The 24,314-nt window shown below is 35.5% G+C and overlaps 1 protein-coding gene across 4 annotated transcripts in view; it reads right to left on the bottom strand.

The window, feature by feature from the left end:
* Positions 1-24,314, bottom strand: part of ATP8A1 (ATPase phospholipid transporting 8A1) — a 108,373-nt gene that overhangs the window by 71,832 nt on the left and 12,227 nt on the right. For 2 of the 4 annotated variants that reach the window (XM_039550881.1, XM_039550882.1), the window contains exons 5-13: positions 21,558-21,603; positions 18,104-18,144; positions 17,129-17,202; positions 12,766-12,835; positions 12,043-12,170; positions 7,489-7,600; positions 6,549-6,714; positions 4,215-4,342; positions 1,503-1,580 (exon numbers count right to left, since the gene is read on the bottom strand). In XM_039550881.1, coding sequence (XP_039406815.1) covers positions 1,503-1,580; positions 4,215-4,342; positions 6,549-6,714; positions 7,489-7,600; positions 12,043-12,170; positions 12,766-12,835; positions 17,129-17,202; positions 18,104-18,144; positions 21,558-21,603 — 843 coding nt within the window. Of the gene's footprint in view, positions 1-1,502; positions 1,581-4,214; positions 4,343-6,548; positions 6,715-7,488; positions 7,601-12,042; positions 12,171-12,765; positions 12,836-14,505; positions 14,580-17,128; positions 17,203-18,103; positions 18,145-21,557; positions 21,604-24,314 lie in introns of those variants that run through there. The other 2 variants (XM_039550880.1, XM_019287249.2) reach the window with 2 other exon arrangements.

The raw sequence follows: 24,314 nt of genomic DNA, 5'->3' as shown, positions 1-24,314 counted from the left end.
ATGAGAAAATGGGAGCTGCAGCTAAGAAAATTCAGCTTTTTTCCCAACACCAAAGTTTTGCCTTTCTTAAAACCTAAAGATCTCTTGGGGGAAATCTTCTCTTCCTTATGTGCAACCCTCATGTACTTCAAAGAAGAAAATTGCTCTTTTTAGCGCAGTCCTTTGGTCTCCCTACAAAAATCTGCTCAAATTAAGAATCTCTCGAAAAAATGAAAGTGTAAATCCCAAGAAGTCTGACTAGCTCCTGATGGTGAAGGAGAATTTGATGAGAAACCTAAGAAATGAAGACAAAAACTACTGAAGTCAAAAGGAAAGAATGTGTCTGGGAATGTGAATAACAAACTAGCTGCAGAGATAGAAAAAACAGACAGTGTAAAATGAAACAGAAGGAAAGCTAAGATTCAACAAAGACTCTTCCCCACTAGAGGAGCTCGTACCCCCCTTTAAAGCCAGGAAAAGAACAAATTTTTCTGCACATACATGTCAAACCCAGCAGGCAAAAGCCCTGTACTCCTCTATGTAAACCAGTCATAGAACATGTTAATCTTCAGCCAGTTTTTCCAAAAGGCACATCTCTTAAGTATTAGGCCCTAGGACTGCTTTGCTATATGGCTAAAACCAAGTTATTATTTATTTGGTTTGGAAAGCCAGAGACAACATTTACATTCCCATGCAATAAAGTAAAGAATTAGTTATTTCTAGGTTAGGAAATGCAAGAATATGCATACTTGTGTTCATAATACAATTCAATTAAATGAGCATGTAATTTATTTTCCACAGCAAGAGTTGCCCATCAACAGTGTACCAGAAAGTTTAGCATGTTTTTAAAGCAAGACTGCAAACACAATTGACTGAAAGAGCAAATACCATGTGCAGTGCTTCTAAAAGCACACCCTGCGTCCCAGACTCACTTGTAGCAAGTCATAATTCCATAGTATGAACAACATATAAGTGATCTCTTGTGAAAAGTCAAACTGGTTTTACAGTATTCAAAGAGAACTCCAAATCAAAAAGAAGAATTAAGCTCAAATTTCCACGGTTTAATTCAGCCATGAGACTCCATTCCATTCACAGCTTCCAGTCTTTAGTGGCAAGAAAAGAGGACATATATAAACTGTGATTCAACCCTAAGATAGTCACTGTCTCTTCTGAGGAATGCAGAGCATGTGGGAAAAAAAGACATACTGAAGACACATTATCATGAGTGTATATACTGCGACTAAATTTTGTGCCACAGACAGCCTTAATGCTCAAAATTTCTTTGATTTTGTAACTTTATTGATACACTTCAATCTTCTGTGATGACCACATACACATTGATACAGAGATTGTTCATTTAATTCTGGTTTTAATTTGCTTATATTGCAAAGTATTTTTAAAAATATCTGACAAAAAGAGAATAAAAATAAGCAAATACTAAGGCAAGAATATATTTTTTAAAATAAATCCTCAAATGAATAATTTCAATACACAGAGTTAGAACCAGTAATTTTTTTTTCTACCTGTCCAAGTTCTTCATTGAGATTGGAAGTACGAGCCATCGCAGCAGTGTCCGTAGGTTCATAGTGCATGTCTATGTCCTACAGACAAAAAAAGTACATATATTTAGAAATCCGTCTTCCAAAACTTCTTACAAAATATCTAGCACATAAATAGAAAAGTTAAGTATAGAAGAAAAGACCAAACATGAATAGATCTACTTAAGATTGTTTCAAGATGGGAAGCCACAGACACTATCAGATCACTTCGAAGAGTCCCCAGAAGAAATAAGATTTTCTCATGGGAGATTTTGCTCAGATTATTTCTAGTGATCTGTATTACTGAAAAACTGTTGACCCATACATCTAAAATGACTTTAGCAACAAGCAGAAATACTACACTGTGACTCTTAGGGAGAAGTCAGTCTTACCTAATTCTATTGTATGCACAACCAGTCATTTCTAAATAGCAAGATAAATATATCTTGAGATAAAAACATGAAGATAAATCTGCAAGTACACAATAAATGTAAAATACAATTCACATGGTGTGAGTTCTTTTCCTCTTACTTGTTAAATAAACATCAGAGTTTGTTTTCAAATACAGTAAAAGATTAAAATGTCAAATATGGCAACGTAGTGCAACAGATTGCAGATGACCAACTTCTCCATGCAAATGTAATCTACACACAAAGAGAAATATTATTTAGGATAAATGTCCAGAGTCCCAGATTAGGATAAATTAAAGTCAACTAATCCCTCATAAACAGAAACTGGGGCAGGAAGAGAAGTTAAAACTGCCTTTCTGATTTCCTGTATAAACAGTGGCAATCTACGCATTCAAAATGGGTCTTTGCTGAATATCGATTTTAAAATACAGAAAATTAAGGAAGAATTTCATTGCATTCTCCAATTTGTTAAGAGTTTGTTTTACAGCACAAGAAAAATTTAAGAGATTGAAACCAGCTGACTGCTCATAAAAGTATTTAACTTTTAAAATAAAGCATGTGCTTCACCTGCTACTTCACATGCACTCTTATCTATATCTCGGTGACATATCTCACACATACAAATCTATTTCACACATTTGATCAAGGAATCAGACTGAAGTGTTCAGAATGCTACGATAAACATACACTCGGGAAAAAACCCAGAAAAATGGAAGGCATGCTTACATGGCTTTAAGGAAAATAGCTCACTTCCACCTCAAACAGAGTAAAACCTTCATTTCCCCCACTAATTCATTAAGAAAAAAAAAAATTAAAGGATGACAAAATGATCTTTATGTATTTCATAAGTGATAATACTAACAGACACTGCCTTTGCACAATAAACCCCCACTCCATTAAACTATGGTTGTGCTTGAGAAAAAAACAACAAGCAAAATGCCAAAAAACCCGAAAACATGGGGTGAGTCAGGAAAGAAAATCTGAAACTGGACAAAATTCCCCAGCACTGCAAAACACTGTCTTCTGGTCATTCTGAATGAAACTGATACCTGAATATCAATAATGAGAAAGTAAAAAGCACAAGAACATTGTCAGAGACTGATTATAGTTCATGGCTTAAACATTGATGTGTAAAGCTGCACCACCGAAGCCCACCTTGAATGGGCTCCCTGACTAAAACCTTGGACTGTAAGTTAAGCCAGCTAAGAGAACTTGAGATAAGATAAAGTGACACTTTTGTTCAGTCATCTCAGGTCTGGGAAGAAACAGATAAGGCTGGGAGAGCATCTATGGGAGGGAGGGCCAATCCCAGTAGCTGTCCTGAAAATCATCCCTCGATGGCTTTGGGCTGGGGGAGGCCATAGGTCTCAAGCTTATCTCCTGCTGCCAGGTTTGCACAGACTCTGCCCCCACCAAGGCCGGAGGGGGAGGAAGGTCTTGGGGGTGTGGCGCAACCTCTGGTCAAACGCAGTGAACATCCATCCTCCCTTACACAAACAGGCTCAGCTCTGAAACAACCCCCCACCACCCCAGGAAAGCCACATCCACAGGACATTCATGTGAGGGGCACCTGAGGGGGTGTTACAATCCATCAAAGACCCCCAAAGCATTCCCCAGACTCATTCCTGAGGCCTTGCACCAGAGCACTGCACATGATGCACAATGATGCAACTAACCCAGAGCCTTGACAGAGACACTGTCAAATTTGCCCTGGGCATTTCCACCCGGCCCAAACCAGGCTGGTTAACTAAATATTAATCCATTGAATTCTATGCCTTTTGGAGGGGGACCCTCGCCACCAAGAAGACCAGATGGAGAGGACTGACACCACGTCATTGGGAGCCATGGAGGGGTGATATATTTCTACTTAATCTGTCTCTCTCGCTCTTCCTGTCCTCCCCCCAACTTTTTCTATTTCCTTCTTTCACGCTCATTTACTGTTAAATAAAATATATCAATTTTTTGGTATCAACATTTAACCTCATTTGGTTTTAATCACATTTTGGGGAATATGAGAACCTGAAGTTTCTATCTGCAATCCACAGATAGCTCACTTTGCTCCTCTACAATTAGTGGATTAGAACAAACATGCTCCAAAAATCAATCTGGTGCAGATATAAGAGCACTAAATAAAAGAACTTATTATTACCTCTTCAGATTCCACTAATAAACAGCATTTATAAAAAGTCTGAAAAGAATGTATACATAGACAAACAATCCATCATTTCACTTACTTGTGAATCCCTCGATTTTAGAAATTAATGTGTATTATAAAAATAATATTTACCCAATTTATGAAATATGCCTGGATAAATTTAACGACTTCAAGGGTAACCAACAAGCTGATTGGAATAAGATTATTGAAGAGAATGATAAAAGTCAAGAAATTCAATCCAAAGTTGCTTGCTCCACCATCTGCCAAAAACCAAAGTAAACAATAAACATTTGAGACTGTACTTAGAAGTATATATACTTATTGTATTCAGAATATTGTATTAACAGCTGATTTTTAAAGTGTTCTAAGAAATTTTGGAGTTAATTACAGTGTCACTTGCCTATAGATAAAACCTTCATCAGAGTTAAGGATCTCTATTATAATAGAGGAGTTCAATTTCAGAGATCTTTGCAATCATCTCCAATTTCTGAAGAGCAAACTTACCAGCCATTCCCTCTTTTGCTACATTTTAAGATCAAAATCTGGGAATATCTACATAAGCAACCAAGTTCTAAACTCAAAATATTACAGTTTTATATTTTGAAAGGGGGAAATACATAGTGGAATGCATTTTTTCTCCATCCACACTCACACAATCATATAATCTCCCTCAACAGAGCAAAATACTATGAAAAAGGTAAAGTCACACCCCATGAAAGGAAGAGATGAAATGAGAGAGTTTAATGAAAGTTCTAAACAACTGGAAATGTGAATATTAACATATAAACCAAGCAGTTTTATACTACTTTTTCCTTTAAAGTTTTATGTTTTCCTTTTAAAGGTAACTAGCAGCAGCACCTCAGAGAGGATGCAAATGGGGAAGTCTGTTCTACAGTACAGAAAAAGGGTAAAAGATGGAGCCTGCCTGCCTGTATTCAAGATATCTCGAAGAAAAAGGGCCTCAGATAGGTTTCCACTGTCTGTCCAATGTGGATTTGGTTATTACTCTAAGATCCAGGAAAGAAGGTTTTGGAGACTTTCATTAATATCAATTCCAGCATCAAATGAAGTACTAATCTAAAAGACCAGGGAGCTAAAAAATTAAATAACTAGGGGGAAAGGGGGATAAAATGCTTCTTACATATTAAAAGCATCTGGTATCAGAACAAATATGTGCTGAATACAGCCTTAAATGACATACCTTACAAAACCCAACACAATTTCATTTAATCATGGGACATATATCAGGAAATAAACTGACATGGATAATCAGTTGAAAACACACAAACTGAAGTATCAATGGCCACTATTTCATGCATTCTTTTTTCAGGAATAACAACAATTTATGAACTGCTTCACTACTGTGCTAACCATATAATAGCCACCATATTCTTAAAACTTTTGTATTTCCCAGAAAAGAAAAAAAATGCACAGATGAAGCACAACTAATGCCATTCTTTGATATTACTGAAAATTGTGAAAATTCTATGAACTATTTCACTTTTTCTTACCTTGCTAGGAAAACACGAAAGTTAAGTTTCTTAATTAAAAAAAAAGTTTCTTTCTCAGCATCGAAAAGAAGGGAAGCAAGGTTCATCATAAATACAGACACAGAAATTTTAGGAGTGCCTTCAAATCAGAACTTCAAGATTTTTCTTTTAGAACTTACCAAAACCCCAAAACCCCCCACTCTGCTGACTACATTTAGAAACTTTGTACTCAGGAGCTTTGTTTCAGTTTTGGTGCTGCCTAAGTAAAGATGGCTATAGACCCACCATAAGAAATTCTGAAAACATGAATAATTGACTGCAAAGTATATTCATGAAAACTTCTTTTAAATCTTGTTTCCTCACTGAGGGTCAGACTATGTCAATATGTTGCATGCTGCCGTGAAGGCCTGTGTAACATCACAGTGTCCTGCATCCACCTTACGTACAGCTGCCCAGTATAATCTATTAGATGAGACCTCCCATGCCTCTTTTATCTTCTTTAGGAGAAGTCTATTAAGCTCTGATATTAACTAGTTAAATCCCTACACACTAAAAATTATAAGCCACAGCGTCACTTTCTAAGACAAGCAAGTTTAAAAATTCAGGAAGTCACTGCAGCTTTAAACGCAATCTATCGGAAGCAGTTCAAAAAGGGTTTAGTCTGATGTCTTGGAAGCTGACTGTTTATGCCAGTGGAATGCTGACACAGACTTTGGTGAGCTGCAGAGATGTAGTGCCTGAAAGAAGTAGAGGAAAACAAATCATCTCACCCTTCCTGAATTTAGCAAGAGCTAAGATGGCACAGTAAGGCAAATTTTATACTTGCTGTGATATACCTAGTCTAATGACTTTAGCCAACAAACAAAGAAGAGAGACTGACAAAAAACCCACTGTGCAAGGGAAGGCAATCATCGTCCTTTCTAAATATGAAAGGCAACTGAATACTAAAATATTAATATAATATTTTAAATCTTACAGTTTAGATCAAGATACCAGTCTCTTCCCATATGCCTCCGGTTCCATATAGCTGAGCCAATAGAGCAGATCAAAGACATGGCAATAAGGATGCAGAACAAAATCAAAATCTGAATATTTGTAATTCGTTCCACATTAGACATTTTAAGAGGTGGACTTGTTGAATTCTGCAAAAGACAAAAACCAACAGTGGCTATTAAATATTAGATGAGGTAACATGGTTCTTGCTTTTCAAGTTACATGTTACTATATCCTTTTCTAAATATTTTCCCAAATACGCCATCATCATAAATGCTCTAAAAATGTTTTACTTAAAGAAAACCCACTCAGCATCTTACAAATATATGAATTAGAGCTTTAGAATTGTGTCACAAGAAGTTTAAACAATCACACAGAACACTGGTAACACCAACAGTTAACAATAAACATTAAAAACAAAGATACATACACCTTGTCAGTGCAATAGAAGACAGCTGCTAATACAAACACACTTTTTCAAGTAACTATTTTACAGATTAGAAAAGCAATAAATATGACATAAATGACCAATCTGAAATTCTTATTTTTCAACAGGTGCATCTCTGTTTTGGTATTTCAAAACACATTAGGCAAAGTAATTTCAGTATCCTCCCTCCTCATTTTGTTTTCTGGCAAGAATGATTACCTTTGCACTTGAAAGAAAGCCCCACAAGAGGACAGTTTTAGGAGCAGACAAATATAAAAAGATAAACTATGATAATAGAACTTGCTAATAAATAGTTTTCAAAGCACAAGTTATAAGAGAGAATCAATGAATATGCTTACAAGTAGAAAAACTACTTTGGGACTAAGTGACTAAAAATGACCAGAAACTGCTTTATTTTTATTGCTTTTAATTCATATGAAAGATGCTCTATTATTGACATTTTACTACTATATTGAATCAAGCCATGTTTCTGTACCTGCATAAGTTTTGTGTCATGTCCAGTATAGACAACTATCCCGTGAACCCACTGAGTATTTCTCAACTGAGCTCCTCGTAGAAGAATCTGATCAGATCCCAATGGCACAGTACTAGAAGTAAGAAATTTTACATTTTAAAACAAAACCAATCAATGTCAATGAATAAATGTAATCAGTAGTTGCTAAAGCTAATTTCTCAAAATTTACAGGATTAATACATTAGGAACCTAATTTTCTCAGTTAACTTTTTGGGAGTTTTGACAGAGAAAATTTGACAGATAAAAACCAGGCCAAAAATCTAACTTTGCAAAAATATTACTTACCACCTAATTTTTATTATGGACTACTAATTTCTATATGGTACTACTAACCAAGCATACTGAAACTAAAAATGTCTAATTCTCCTGTGATTTATGATTACCAAGTTTTTTCCTAAATGGTCTCTTACAAAATTGATTTTCAAAAGCAATTTTCAAATGAAGTAATTTTGTGAACTCTGAAGTTAGTCCACTCTTCTAGTGAAATAAACATCCTTATGAAAACACTTATTTAACATTCACAATAATATTTAATGCGGCTTCTTTAAACTGCAAAACCAGGTATATTTTGTTCCGTTATTCTTTTAAAACTGTGTGTAGTAAAGGAGCAACATACCCTCAAAAGACATTGGAAACATTTAATTGTCTTAAATTCAGACAGCTGTCTTTATACATATAATGTAGGTCAAGTTTTTCTTAAAATACAAAAATATTAGATAATTATTACCCTTTCCCTTGGAAAAACATGCCCTGTTTTGGTACTTTTCTTCCTATAAATACCAGCTAGCAGTTCAGATGTGTCAAAAGTACTCTAGTGTTTGGAATTTTTACCTAAGACTACTATCTCTACTTTTTTGAAAGCAACGCATTATTAAGATCACAAATTAACTGATTTAGGACAGCAACTGTATCTCTGATATATAAAATATAAAGCATCTGAAAAAGCCATTATATTTAGTAACATTTTGGGTAACTCAAAGACTATAGTCAGTCTCAGTGAGTGAGATTCAGGCAATAATTTCTTCTGGACCATCATGTCCTCTCCTCTCACACAAACTTTTAAGATTCTAACACTGCAAGTAGAATTATTGCTCTTTTAAAATTAACAGTGGCAAACAGCTTCTTGGAATCAGTTCTGGAAGAAATTAGGAAAAAAAATTCTGAAAAATATTTGAGCGCTTTTCTATAAAAACCAAACTACTAACAAACACCATTCCACTGCAACTTGGTCCACTAAACTTTCTAGGAAACTAGCACAGAGCATACTGACTGTTTAAGGAATTCTTCTCCCCAGCAATTAAGTATACCTCAGCAACTGAAATCCTGAATGATATTGCCATGGAAAACAATTTCCAGGCACAGGCACTGCATCAAAAGAAGGTATTGGAAGAGAAAACTGAAATGTAAGACATATTTACTGATATATTTAGTAATACTTACTTGTTTTCTAAATCTGAACTGTGCTGCTCATGTATTTCAAATATGTTCATATCATGGCAAAACCAGGAGACTAAATGTCCTTTCAAGTATGAAAGAAACACCTGGGGTTGAATTACTCAGGAATCATTAAGAAGAACTCCTGTTGATATCAAAGGCCGCTTCTGCACTTGTATTTATTTGCACTCCTTGATCAGAACCGTTTTAAAACTTTAGAATCATTTATCAATACAACACAGACATTTCAGTCACAGAATGGATTCCCTATCATTCTAAGAATAAATAGATATTTTCAGTCTATTAACACTAACATGAATGTCACAGAAGATGAAAGAAAAAACTTTCTAGGCTATATGCTAGTCTCCCATAGATAAATTGGAAACTTTTTGAACTGTGGACCTCCTTTGGAATGCCAAAAGGTTCTGTCTCTTTTGCTGTTAAAGGAGAGGAAAGCAGAAGTCAAAATCTTCAACTCTAAACTCTTGTACTCCTTCAAGAGTCAGGTAAGTTCCAAGACTCTTTCTACAACTTCCTGATCTTTCTCTTCATTTTCCCTCTCTAAAACCTGTGGAGAATATGTAGCAAATTCCCTTCTATTGCAGAATCCACTGACTTTTTTTTCCATCAGGACAGTGGCTCTCAAATGGATAACATTCTTCAACTTGGACAGGACTTTATTCTGAAGAGTGTTTTACTGGGAAGACAATCACAAGAGAATAGGATTCCAGACACTGGGAGTTGTCTCCAGTAGAACTGGTACAGAGACTAACATGAGATGAGAACAGACAGCAAAGCACCCAGGGGCATGGAAAGCCCTGCCAGGTGTCATGTGACTAATTCTCAACATCATGATCACGCTTCACTCTAATAAAGCAATGGTGCAATGACTTGACAGAGGCATCAAGTGTCTTATTTCCCAGCCTCAGCCTTCTTAAAGCTGATCCAACTCATCTGATTTCCCTTGTATTTTACATAAGTACTGACTCTCAACAACAGGCTTGGGTTGTTTTCAGTAAGGGATGTTCTCAATGGGGAAAGACGCTTTTAGAATACTTTCCTGGCAGAGCTGCCAAAGATATTAAGAACTAGTAATTTCTGAGACACATGTGAAAATATACACACCAGAATGTTTTTGTTAACAAGTATACTTCACTCTTATCCAAAATTTTAAGAATGTCTTCAGGAAAACACTTACTTTAAGTCTGGACAACTAGAATCTGATGGTGAGGGCACAATGCCCTCACCATTCTCTGAGCCACTGTCCAGTCACAGTTTCATATAAACCAGGCTAAAGAACTTTTCTCCTTTCTCTAGCTAAATATCTTCATGGACTAAAACCAAGCTGACATGCCTCTGTATACTCATCAACATAATAAAGAGCTGCACACTTTGGTCACATGGTTAGCTCACTCAAAGCTGAGGGTAGCAAGAAAACTTTTGCCTCTTTTAGTTCACAGATTTAGCCAAAAGGCAAAATAACTAATGGGTAATGGGTGTTCTGTCTTCTTGAATACTGGGTATCCAAAAGAAAAAAAAGAAAACCTTTTTTTTTTTTTTTGAGTTGCTCTCCCATGAAAGGAAAAAGAAAAGACTGGAAAAGTCAATGAGATACAACATTTATGACACTCCAATGACTTATATTAAGTGAAAGAAGAGGGAGATATGTTTTCAGTATTCTCTATTGCTTTTGCAAATATGTAAAGATGGTAATGGATAAAGTGTAAATCACAACTGGACCTACATAATCTGGTAGGAAGGTCTAAAGATCTGGACAAATAAGTATGAATTAGATGAATTTGCGCTCCCTCTAACATGGACAGAAAAAGAACATATCACTGATTTTTCAGGTTGAAGGAAGGCCAGGATCCAAAAAGAGTTACTTACCTGCAATTCTTTTTCACTGAAGGTAAATATTATATTAGAGCCACACTTTTGGAACTATCCTACTGCACAAGAACTACAGGCATAATATTCCAAAACAGAATTTCTCAAATAAAAAATTGCCTGACCAGCAGATGGCGTCTTCCTACACATTCTTCAGGCATGATAGCCATCAGAATATTCAATATTTTTTTAAATCAAATTTTTAAAATTAAATTATTAGATTAAAAAGGAAAGTATGTTTTTCCTTATAGCCAGGGAGGAAGAATGAATGTGTGGATCTGTTATAACTATTACCTTCAGAGAAGAATTACAGGTAAATGTTTTTCTCTTCTTAATGACAAGTACAGTGGAATTATAATACATCCACACTCTTGCGACTGAAAACTCCCGGAATGCATCTGTAAGAAACCAGTAAATAAAAAATGGAATATTAAGGGGAAAAAAAAAAAGAGGTATTTAGTAATTAGTTAGTAGTATATGTATCAGTCTAAACCCACAAACATGAACAATATTGGATATGGAGAAAGAAATAACTACTGAATAACTAAGAAATACTGTGAATCTTTGGGAATGAAGGATTCAACAATTCTGGACCTAGCAATAAATCTTCTGGGAACCCACAGAGGACTCTGAATATCAGTATTTGGTAAGCATTTAAGTATTTTAGGAATTTTTTTAAGCAGTTGTACAAGCATGTGTATTGTAAGTGCACATTTTCTATTTTTAAAGGAACATACTTTCAGTACACTAAGGTATTAAACATCTTTCAGCTATGAAATTAGAAGAATTGGTGGTATATAGCAATGGACTCTGTTCCACTCCAGACTTAGACAAAGAGAAGAAAAGAACAATTAAAAAAAACCAGACAAGCAACCATTTCTATCCAGCTTCTGTAACAGATGACATGTTTAAGAATTGAGTTACTAGGCACATATTGCAGAACTGTCAGAATGTGATTAGCACTCTCTTCTATTATTAATACCTAATGTTTTCTGAAGGACAACTAGTAAAACAACTCGAGTTGTAGACGTTAGAAGTAAGGTTTTATGCCTCTAGTTTTTCAAGAGTAAAGTCTAGCAGAGAATAAATAGAAAAAGATTTACTATTCATATTTTAACTTCAGTAGTTTAAGATCACATAGCTATCTACTGTTAGACTGAATCTCCCAAAATTTTGTTCCTTGTATTTACATACCCATGCCCATCCAGTCTGATGTTTCCAACAAAGTCATAGAGATGTCGGTTTGGGCTCTCACATTCAATTCTGCCAGAAAGTTGCATCAAGCTTTCTGTGTCCTTTATGTCTGATGTTAGTGGCAAACCCTGTAAACAAAATTCGTCATGAAATTAAGAAACACTATCCAATAAAAAAATCCCTGAATTATGAAACTGATAGTGCAAGATGAGAAAACAATCATCCCAATGGGAGTAAAATGGGCCAGCTACACTTTACTGTCACAACTGAGTGCTACAGTGAAAAAAGTCACCTTGGCATCTGAAAATACCGTGACCAAGACAGGGGTCATAATCCATCACAAAGCTCAGCAAGACTGTCCCTGCACAGCGACAGCGCACTCAGTCAAAATCTGCTATTCCCCACCTGAAGGACAATACTGGCCCCATCAGCTGCTTTCTGCAGGGCTTCTGCCTCATCATCTGCTCTCTACAAACAAAGCCAATACCCAAACTACTTATGTTTCTACCTACTTTCCCAAAGGAAAAACCTGAAAATAAAGCACAAAGAATGACTGAGGAGTACCACTCATTGCTCCACTTTTATGATGCCAATAATCCATTTTTATTCAAACCACTAAAATTTCAGAGTCTTCTAAAATGTCCATTAATGTAATAAAATGTTTTTATAAGCAATAATAGACAAAAATAGTATCAGCAATATTCTCAAAAGTGAAATACCTACCTGTCGAATTTTTAAGTTTGTCTCACCATCTAAGTTAGATGTTTCAATGTAGCACATGGCCTGTGGTTCACTATTAAGAGAAAAAAAATCCAGAATTTAAAATTATAATGGCAAAATCCATAAACTTCCTGTAATCTTGTAATACTTATTTATGCAAACAGGTTTGTCTTATCAAATCTTCAAACTAGAATAATTTACAGCCAAGTCTATAAAAATTAACAGTACATTTTCAGAGAAGTTTGCCAAAGCCTATTTTCTTAAATGAAAAATTGATAAAAGCACTGTATACAGCAAGTGTTTTATCTTTATGCATGAGATTATGATACAGACACAGCTTAGTGCATCTGTAGTGCTTACTAGAGCAGGCATCAGGAGTTTAAGATACTAAAGTTTCCTTGCAAAAGGTTTTCTTATAAAAGAAGTCTAAATTATGGATAACATAATAAGGTTTTTGAAATATATCCTCCTTCTGCCATTTCAAAAGCTTTGTTAAACTAAAAGTTTTAAGTTCATGCAGAATATTACTACTTGAATGCTTCATCCATTTGACACACACTGAGAAATTACTAAATTACTCCAGTCATGTCCCATTTTCTGGGCATAAGGACAGAACACCTACTACTTAGATTTAAGACAGAAAGAAGTTTTGATTTTGAAAAGGATCAAGTAAGTAATAAATCCCCTTAAAACATAAAAGAATAAAGGTTTACTCTCTACACGTTAAAGCTTCTAGTGTTTTCCTTCCTTCTAGCATGAAATTTGAGTGTCAAGTGTTTTTAAAATTTTCTTTATTAATGCAACAGTGGCTGCTGATAAGTGACAATTTTAGATTATTTGCAGGATAAGGTTAAGGAGGCAATTCTAACACAATTTTGTGAAGTACAAGCATTAAAATGTGACAAATTATCATAAGGTGCTTTCAGGCTACTGTTTTATTCTTGGCAAACTTTTCTAAAAATATAAATAACTTTAATTTAGCCTGTTTGGATAGCAACACCTGTGGAAGATACTTTCACAATTCCAACATTTTTATTAGTTGACAATAAAAACCAAACAATATTTTTGTAAAGCACTTTTAAAACAAACTAAGGCAGCAAAGACATTTCAAGTGAGACACATGCTTAATTGCAACAACTGTAGCAGATTACCGTGACCTCCAAAGTAAATTACAGTTAGATCAAGGCAGGCCCATTGATTGGTTAGGGAAAAATAAAGTGTGGTAAGAGTACAGACAATAGCATAAAGCTGACATGTCTAACAAACATGCATTTTATCACAATACACAAGAACAATGCTGCTTTTACCACCACATGCAGCAGAGATTGTGCAACATCCAAGTTTGTGCAGAGGGTCCTCTACCAGTCCTACCAATGTTAAACTATATTCTTTGCTGAAAATAGTGAGTTGGTAGAAACATGTATATTCATTCCTCTTAAACATATATTTACCCTGGTGTTTAACTGTGTTATTCAATGACCACTTGTTTGATAAAATTTCATGGCGGTAGCATAAAAACCAAGAGGAGTGAAACAACTTTAATTTCTTGGAGTGTTATTGTGTATTTACACTTTAATGATTTGTATCATTTTATCAACTGAACCCTTTCTAATTTTATAAATATGTAGGTTTTGTTGAAGAAATGTGAATAGCAAAGCAAAGATTATCAACATGGCAGTGTTATTCATATTTGGTATATGAGGACCCACATACACGTATGCTGTGCAACTACTTTATTCTAACCTTGATGACAGACTGATGAGATCAGCTGGGAGATGTTCCCCATTGGTCACTTTCACTACTTCCCCTACTGCCACCTACATATCCCAGTTTGAAATGATTAGAACAGAAAAATAAGTGACAGGGAAAAAAAAACAACAAACAAAACAAAACAAATGAACAAAGACAAAAAGACAGAATTGGAAATTATTATTCAAACAATACATGTTAATTAAAATGTCTGATGACAATTTTTTCAAAATCTATTTTAATCAGGTCAGAAAGAAAAGAGCTAGAACACTTTCATTTTTACTCAAGTCATTTATTTTACTGTAAGGCACAAACTTTAAGCTGCAGAACACACTGACATTTTACTGTAAACATGAAAACCTGTTACGCTTATTTCTCAACTGACCAAGTTTCTAGCCACTCCATATATCAATTAAAAAATTAAAGCCACAATAGATTTTCCACCAACTTTTCTGAAGAGCCAAGTAACAAGTACCTTTTCTATGTACACATGCTGAAAATTACTTTTTATTTTTTTCCAGTTTCATAAATTTCTGTGTACACTGAACTAGCAAGAACCATGCAGAATTAAATCTCAGAGGTTTGCGTCCTTCCATCCTAAGAGATTATAGTTTCCCAAAATAATTAGGATCCTCTTGTTCTCTAGAAACTGCTATTGCTGGTGAAAAGAACCCAGTACTATTAGTTTGAATTAAAACCAGGCCCACAGACTCTCATTGCTTTTGGAACCTAAAATGTAACTGGGCATCAGTGAACACCTGAAAGCAAAATTGATGAGAGTCTTCCTGAGGAATACATGGCCACATGGAGATGAGAGATGGAGGACAGCATATGCCAGTATGCAGGCAGAATTAGAGGTCATGTAGTAGTACAGGGTTCTCTCCAGGAAGGAAGGCTGAGACAGGATCCTAGTAGTGTAACTAGGGAAGAAGTTTTAGCTGGAAGAAATGCCTGAACTGGGCCTAGAAAAGCAATCACGATTCAAAGAGTCCACATTGCAAACTTGATCCTAGAAGAAAACCTGACAGGAAAATTCAGTGTAAGTAATGGTCAAAGTTGGACACACATAGTGTGTTCTAATAAGGGCACTAAAGAGGGGCTAAAGAAAGTGGAAACAGTCCTGACCAAGTCCAGTAGCAGCTAACTAGTATTTCCACTGTCAACTCATGACATAAGATTCCTTCAGGGGGTACAAGGATTGCAAAGTAGGCTTTTCAGGAAGTTGGTACTTTCCTGTGTGTAAACCACAACTGTGGTACAAGTGTCCTCCAAATTCGAAAGGGCAAAACCGCGAAGACACCTAGGCATAGACTCAGATTTAGGGGATTACTCAGGAAGATTATGAAGAAGCTGCTCTGAGAGGACGTACTCTGTTCCACCTGCAAGACACTGTAGTTAGCATGACAGAAACTATTATCAGGCCAATAGAACAAGTGTCCTTGCTGCAAGGTATATTGCCTACAAAGATCTTGGTGGAGAAGCACCATTAAAATTTATAAATGCTTCTCAAAGTACAGACGTAAAAGGTTTACAGAGGACACTCGATACAAGCTAAGTTATGACTAACATTAGCACTGAAGACAGACTGTGGGGAAAATTTACAATATTACCTGGCAACTACTTTACACTTGATAATAATTTAATAGAAGTGTTTTAGAAACAGCTATACTTAATTTCGAGATAAAATGGAAGACAGAGAAACAGTGTTCTAGTCTATACCACAGTCTGTCAACAGAAACGTATAGAATCCTAACTTTATTAACTGTAGGCATGAGTGGATTAATTAACTTCAGTGGGGTCATAAAGGGTTTTTACCTAAATCATAGTCATACACATAACATTTCTGCTTGTGCCAGAAAAAAAAATTACAGTACATTCACATTTAAATAATATTCATTGAAAAGGATTCTTAGAATATGTTGTCTGTTGACCTGATCAAATAGATGTTGAAAAACGTGCATCTTCCACTTAAGATGTGGATTTCTTAAATAAAACTGTCCAAGGAAATGATGATAAACAACCTTTGATTGTCCATGTAAAAAGGGTCACAGCATGACATGCTAAAAATTAAGTCTTGCTTTCAACTGATGAAATTATTCATAATATATGTATATTAGATAATAAAGTGAATGTTCAGACAGTGCTAATTTGATGAATCACGTATTGTGTTCACTTTTTTCCTGATTCAATTATCAAACTGGAGACTATATAATTTAAAAACTATTTCTGTTCCCTGTAATATATCCATTTTGATTTACTTATGGGATGAAATTTGTTGGGTACATACCGAAAAGCCAACATGGTTAAATATGGCAGTTGAGGTCCAATTTTTAGACAGAGAATCAGCCATTTTTGTATTATATCCAGCAACAAAATAACATACTACATTTTTCTTAGGGATAAATTGAATGCCAGTGTAATTCCAAAACTGCAATTGTCACAGTTTAAAAAAAAAAATTGCCTGAAATGATAAATGACCAAATGAACAAAAGACTACACTTCAGAACAGCAGCACTTTTGTTTATTCTTTATTTCCTTGGAGCAATTACAAATAAATAAATAAATGCAGGGTAGAGAAACCAGCCTCTACACTCTAAGCATCAGTGGGCATCTCTACCTTGATGAGAGCAGTACAGTGTCAGCAGGTATATACTCTTTGCCTTTTATTATAACTATATCTCCAACATCTACCTGAAAGAAAACTGGGAATTGGTTAATGGTCTCAAACAAAATGTATTATCCCCTTGTTTTAAGCACAGTAAATATTTACCTGCTGAAGTTGTTAGCAAAACTGTTAGAAACTCACACACTTAGAGAAGTTAGATTGTACAACTGGAGTTCCGTCAAAAGTTATTGTAATTCTTTGGAAATCTAATCTTTAATAAGCCTAATTAGCCAAATAAGCCTAATCTTTAATAGCCTTCTTCTCTATGCAGTTCTTTAATTTTGCTGGTTTTGTAAAATACTTTACTGAAAGACTGAAGTTAGTTAAAGAAGAAATTAATATCACCTAAGAGCATAGTTTTCTTGCATCACACTATATCCTTGCTTCTTCAAAGGTATAAGCCAGTCATCTAAACCTTGCCTCCAAATTACGGTGGGTCAAATTTTCTTCAAGTTTTCAGGTATGGAAACCACTAAAACTAAGTGACTAGATGGTAGCATAACATTTAGTTCTTGAAAGATACCTTTAAGACTCCCTTCCTAATCACTGCATAAAAGTCTTTAAAGTTCTCATGATTTAAAATAATGAAGTTCAACAAAACCACAAAGTAACTAGTTTCCATAAAGAAGTTTCTGCCTTGGCAAACCAAATAATACTAAGGAAGTGAGTCATTTTGCCACAGCCATCATATTATTCAGCTTATTCCCACTGAACTTAAAGTCCACCAGTTTGGACTCATGCCATCAAAACTGACTTGACTTCAAAGTATGTTTTCAGAGACAAATATCAACAAACAAAAAATAAAATACAAGAGATTATACATTTCCCATAATACCAGCTATTTTTTATCATTAACAATTACTTTGAGAAATAAAAAAAATATTAAATACACATTACCCTCTAAAAGTAACCAGTAAAGACACACACCTTTTCCCAGTGGACAATCTCCCATGCACCGTTTCGTAGTACTAAAAAAAAAGGAAAAAAAAAAAGAATTTTCCAGTCATACAATCTAACTGCACTTTACAGGTACGTGCTAGATTCCTTACGAAAAGCCATATAGAAACATCTCATTTACATAATATTTTACAGCATGCCTTGTTTCTGTGAATTCAGATCAAGCATTTCAAATATATAGCACATATTCTTTATAACAGTTTTTGTACCATTGAATCTTATTACAAAGTCAGTCAGAACCTTTTACAGGGCTTGAGAATCAAATAAATCTGATATAGATTTTCTGATAATGTATTTTCCAAAATAAATCAGTAACTGGAATAGAAAGTTGCAAAGTTAGAAAGTTATGAAATTATTGGGGGGGGGTGGGGGTAGGCGAGAGGCATATATTCAAGGTTCATAAAAAGTGCCAGGAGGCTCAGAGTTTATCTATTCTGCTGTTACTGGCATATCAGAGAACTTTAGGATCACTACTGTCTCCTCCTCCACAAATATACTGAAAGTATCCCATGCTATTTAGAGTAGTATTTAGTATAGATTTTCCCTGGTAGTAGCAATTAATATTAATATAATTAATATTGCAACCACATTCCACTATTCTAGTTTTAAGTGTTACTATTATGATACAAAAAACATGCCTTGTTGCCAGTTAATTGCCTAGATTGTGTTTTCAGAGAATAATAAAGGTAACTTTTTTCTAGCCCCAGTTACTGAAGCTGGATGTGCAAAAAGAAAAAGAAAACATATTGCTGTGTATCAATACTCAGATAACTTTAAGAGATTGTTCCCCTTCACTGTGTCTTCCAGCTTTCATGGCACCAACCAGATGAAAGAACTGATGAGAATTAAAAATACACCTTGCATCAATCCAGACAACTAAGTTTCACAAATAGTTACAGTACAATAACTGTCACTGGAGTTCTGCAGGTCTGAAATGTAAGTACGTCCCCAGATGTGGCCAGGGGCTTCGTAAGAAGGGGCTTCTGGCTGTAGAGGGAAGGTCCCGTCCTGCCATCACCCCATGCCAAGGTGTGTGCCCTCGCTGCTTTATGCATGCTGCCTCCAGGGTTTGCTGCACCTTTTGATGAGCCAGTTTAACCCACTACATGGAAGGACACTATCATTTTTCCTTTCTGGATTTGTTTCTGGCTGGTTTAACTGGTTAAAATCAGCTCACAAACAGATGAGTCAGACTCACGAAAACATGCTGAGCCACCTGAAATCTCAAGAGTACTCTCACCCTAGCATGATCCGGTAAGCTTTTAAACACAATTAACATACACTAACATTCAGGTAAATCCATTTTCACACAAGAAAAAAAAGAAGTGGTGTTGCTATGCATCTTTTATGTAATGGTTAGAGAACTTGCACCATAAAGCCTTCTGCAGCCTGACTTTCGCATTTGTATCTCCCACTTTTCAGCTGTCTCTAACATAATTTCAAAAGCATGTTCCATCTGCCCTATAGAAGGCTACTTCACCACATTGCAGAAATGCAGATTTCATCCTGTCAGAACGTCTGATGGTGTCCTGCTGTGTTGTATAGGTATTCAGCCTGAGGCAACAAAAATCATCCCCAATGCAGCCTAATACATCCAAATCCTCTGCAAAAGCTTTTTTATAGTAATAGAAGTTTAGAAAGTTAGTTACCTAAGATTAACTGAGATACAGATCATCATTAAGGAACAGAAAGTTGAACGGGGACCCGTAGACAGGATCTACACATGCACATGTCATTTCACTAACAATTTTGTGTGTTTAAAGGGCAACCAAAGGTGTATATACAACATACTATGCACATCGCTGCTTTTCAGGGTCACAGAACTGCTGAACACATGAAAGTAAAGTAAGAGAGTGCCATACTGATTAACTTCTAAGTTATTGATTTGACAATAGATTTTATTTGACAATACATTTAAAAATTGCTTAGTCAGGATGCTAGGATCAATGCTGCACTTATGTGAATCCTGCATTAGTTTAAGAAATGTGTTTCTCAGTGCTAGCAATATTTATCCTCATCACACATTTAACTTCCAAGATACTCTTCTGCATGCATGGAACATTTGGCAATCTTAGGAACAGTTACCAAAGACCCAGATGAGAGGTAACCAAGAAGAAGAGTCAGAGAAGAGAGTAAAACAAGCCTTTTATTAAAACTTTGTACACTCTAGACAAAAAGAAAAATTGAAAAGGCCTTTTAAGATTTCACTGCCACCAAAACTGTTTGTAATCTCAAAAGCTATGAGTGGCTGATGAAAGAATTTTGGATGTCGACATTTAACTTTCCTTTGTTTTTTATGTATCTGTTTCTCCAGGCCTGGCCTCTGGAGATTTCTATTTCCTGTGCTTTCAGTCAATAGTTTTGTCTCCCTATCCTAATCTCTCCATACCTGCTACTGAACAGTAGTTTCTACATGCTCAATAGTTTCCTAAGTTATCTTGCCCTCCAATCCCCCATAAATTTTACAGTTAAGATTTACATACAATTTATGTAGGCTTTAAAATTTATGTTTCCAGTATTTAGCAGTGCTACACAATTGTTTATCTTTAACCAATGACTACATTTCTCCCCAAAAAATTAAGGTTATTTTCATTATATATTTAAAAGGATTCCATGTAAGATTTGTCTCTGTGGTATTTTCCATACTTTCTGCAATCAAATTCACATGACACTCATTCCTCCTCCTGTTTATAAAAACAGGTCTATTTGCATCAAGAGAGGTCTACCTCAGAACAAATAACACGAAAAACTGAAGAGCAGCAAAGCAGGAACCTAAACTCTTGACTTCCTACCTGATAAATGTGTTTAGGACATACTAATATCTCCCTCACTTTTTGAGCTAAAATAATCCTGATTTAATACTACTTTTCTTTATCAAAATCTATTAAAAAAATCACATGCCAGTGTTTTGGTTAGGGTACATTGGCTAAATATCTCATCACCTCTAATCAAACTGTTTCATTGATTTCATGAAAAAAACCCAACAAATGAAACCCAAAAGAACTCCATTAGTCTTTATCCACAGTTTTGAACCAGCACAGGAAGAAAGTTCTATTTTTTGATGCTTCCTTCCTATTGCTGGCTGAAAAAAATTATATGTGTACTCAGAAATGCAGATTTTTAATTATAATGTAGGCCCATTAAATATACAGGTGATTATGATCTTTTAACAGTGACATCATCACCTGTGCTAAATGAGTAAATGTTCAAGTTTCTTAGGAACCTCAAAACCTTAATCTAGAACATACTCTATTTTGTGGGGCTAATGTCATTGCAAATTATTATTTCAACTGTTTACATTACAAACTTTGAAGTAATCTGAACATGCAATTTGCCACTCAACTACATGTCAGCAGTTCAAATTATATAACGACCATGTGCAAAAATGCAAACCCCCACAAAAAAGGTTAAAAAAATTTCCTACCTTGAGTTTGTTTCTTGTTCACCGCATTATCAGCTTTGTGCCTTTTCTAAATTAAAAATGAAGAATGGTTAAAAGATTTCTGTTGATAAGATAAAGCTTTCATACTTCTAATAAAAACCACCTCTATTAGCCCCTCCCTCTCATCTACTCAGTAAACCAACAAAATGTTTTAACAGGACTATTAATTACTTGGGTAGTTATGAACACCAGGAAAGTCACACCAAGTTCCAGGCTAATTGTGTTGTACTACAATATCCTGTCCTGTGGGCAATCTCTATCTAGACAAGTTCCTTATGTAAGGAACTGGTGCATTTCAGTACAACTTTGCCCTTTCCTGGAACTGGGAGATGATTCTACCAGAGCAAAGATCATGGAACAATTCTTCATCTAAGTGTCTCATACAGACATCTGAAGTCAGGCAATGACTGTGTAAACATGTGTTTACATGACTCCACTTCTACAAAGCTGCCTGCAGACTTCAACAACCCTAACAAACAGACAAAAAGTCGACAGCACATCCCTCCAAACAGGCCATGATGCCCCTCAGTTTTAATACAGCCGTGAGAAATCTTTCCACAGTAATCCTTTGATACAACTATTAACAACCAGCATTTTCAAGGTATGACCAAACTCAGATACAAAAAGCTTAGGAGAGTACTAGTTTAAACACACTATTTAGGACTCATGAACTCAGTTCTTCCTGAGCAGGAATATGTTTTAGAAAATTAATTTAAATAGAATTAAATGGTTAGGTACACTTTTTAAACAGACATTCAGATTTCATGCCTTTGTGATACAAACAAAATTAGAAGCCTTCTTGTAAAATGAAAGAAAAGTAAGTCAAGCTACTTGAGTGATTTATTGCCAATAAAACGTTGATATGATTCTGAGCTAGCAGCTCTTAAAAGGCCACCTTATAATTTTACAAAATTGACATATTATTTTTACCAGATTTTCACAGATTACCAGCAGACTCTCCTTTCAAAAAGATGGCTGACTGCACAGACAAATAACCCCTGCTCAAATGGAAAGCGTAACTTGACCAAAGCAATCTCTATTTGCCCACAGGGTGAATGTCCTCCATTTTGAAAAGGTTAATGTGCAGTGTTTTCTGAGGTATGATGGGTGAAAATCATCGAAAAAAACAGCTGACAATCTAGCATTGCATGTCACCAATCTTGCTAGCACTTTTAAGCATATATGGAAAACACATGCTGCTCATGAATAGTACCTTCTGCTAATGTCTTTCTCTTATTGGTATTTCATTCCAGAAAAAGAAACATTTGGTTCTTGAGCTGAAAGTATTATTTTGATAAGTACATTTATTGATATCAATATACAAGGTTCCCATCCAAAAGCTTTAATATTAGATGAAGATTATCATTCCTGGAAATCCCAGGTATCTCACTGTGTAAAAAAACTGAGATATAACGAAAATTAACGGTTAAGGGAAAACACTTTGAATATTTTACTAGGCAGAAGGTGGTCAGCTTTCTCATCAAAAGCCAGTACAGCTGTACTGGTTTCAGGTATCTCTGTAGCATTTGGTAATGAGAACTTTATTTAGCTGATATATGCAAAACCCACTATACCCGATCCCTGTCTTTCTCCCCTGCCACACCAAACTGTACACTTCAAGTTACAAAGAGCAAACGGTAGAAATAAATAACAAAAGAAAAGTGACGAGATGAGATACTTTAAAAAGGACACTTTGTACAGTAGCAGCAGCCTCAGTTTTATATTTGCCTAGACTCTGACAGATGGTGTAAGTCCGTAAGCATTAACTGCAGAATGGTTAAAAATATCCGAAAGAACATGAATTGATTTTACAGCTTTTTTTCAAAAGGGGTTTTGTTTATGTAAAGAGAAAGCAACAAAGGCATTTAAGGCGAAACTGACTGTAAGGCAGCAAAAACTGGAAACGCCAAATAGAAGAAAAATATTTAATAGAAACCTCATTGTGTCTTGCAGGACCACTCAACTCTGTGACCCAGGAGCTTCGTACAATCTAGGGGGCCTGTATCTTGCCTACCATCCATTGACTGAAGTAACTGAGAAGAAAGCTGAGTTGACTGTATCAATAACGGCAGCATGTGACCAACCACCCTCCATTCCAAACCTCCTTTGCAGCTCAGCACTCTTCCTCTTGGCCACTTTCTGCATATACATTGTAATTCTGCTCAAACACCATAAATCTGATGTTCCCAGGGAGCTTACTATTTGTGTGCAAGGAAAGACTACACTACCTGCAACCCTTTCCAAAACTCAAGAGAAGAGCCCACAAACAGGAACACTTTTCCTCTAGTGGACAAAAGGCACTCTGCTGTATCATGACATATCTAATGTCCTGTCCTTCTTATAACACAGCTGCAGAACTAAAACAGAACAAAAGCAGATGAAGAAATTCTCAGCATCTAGAGTGATTTGGTAAATAATTAAGATTAATTTAATTCCTTAGATACAAAAGACATAAATTAAAAGACTCAATTATTTTAAGTAAGTTAGAGAGATAGGTTTCTGTCATATACTTTTAGTTAAAGAGAGGGCAGGAAGGTACTTGGAAAACCCCAACATCTTTTGTATGAAGTGAAACAGAGACTGAAATTCCTTTCTGTCCCCTTAAAATAAAATAAGTCAGAACGGACACTTCTGTGTTGACAATGTCGCAGCTCTTTTGAAGTTTTCTTTCAACACAAGAAGAAAGCAAAACAACCACTACCACAGACAGTGAAGGAAAGAGCCTAGGAAAGCCTGGCA

This window comes from Corvus cornix, chromosome 4, assembly GCF_000738735.6.
Source record: "Corvus cornix cornix isolate S_Up_H32 chromosome 4, ASM73873v5, whole genome shotgun sequence".
Classification (NCBI taxonomy): domain Eukaryota; kingdom Metazoa; phylum Chordata; class Aves; order Passeriformes; family Corvidae; genus Corvus; species Corvus cornix.
This window is presented reverse-complemented; position numbering and strand designations above follow the sequence as displayed.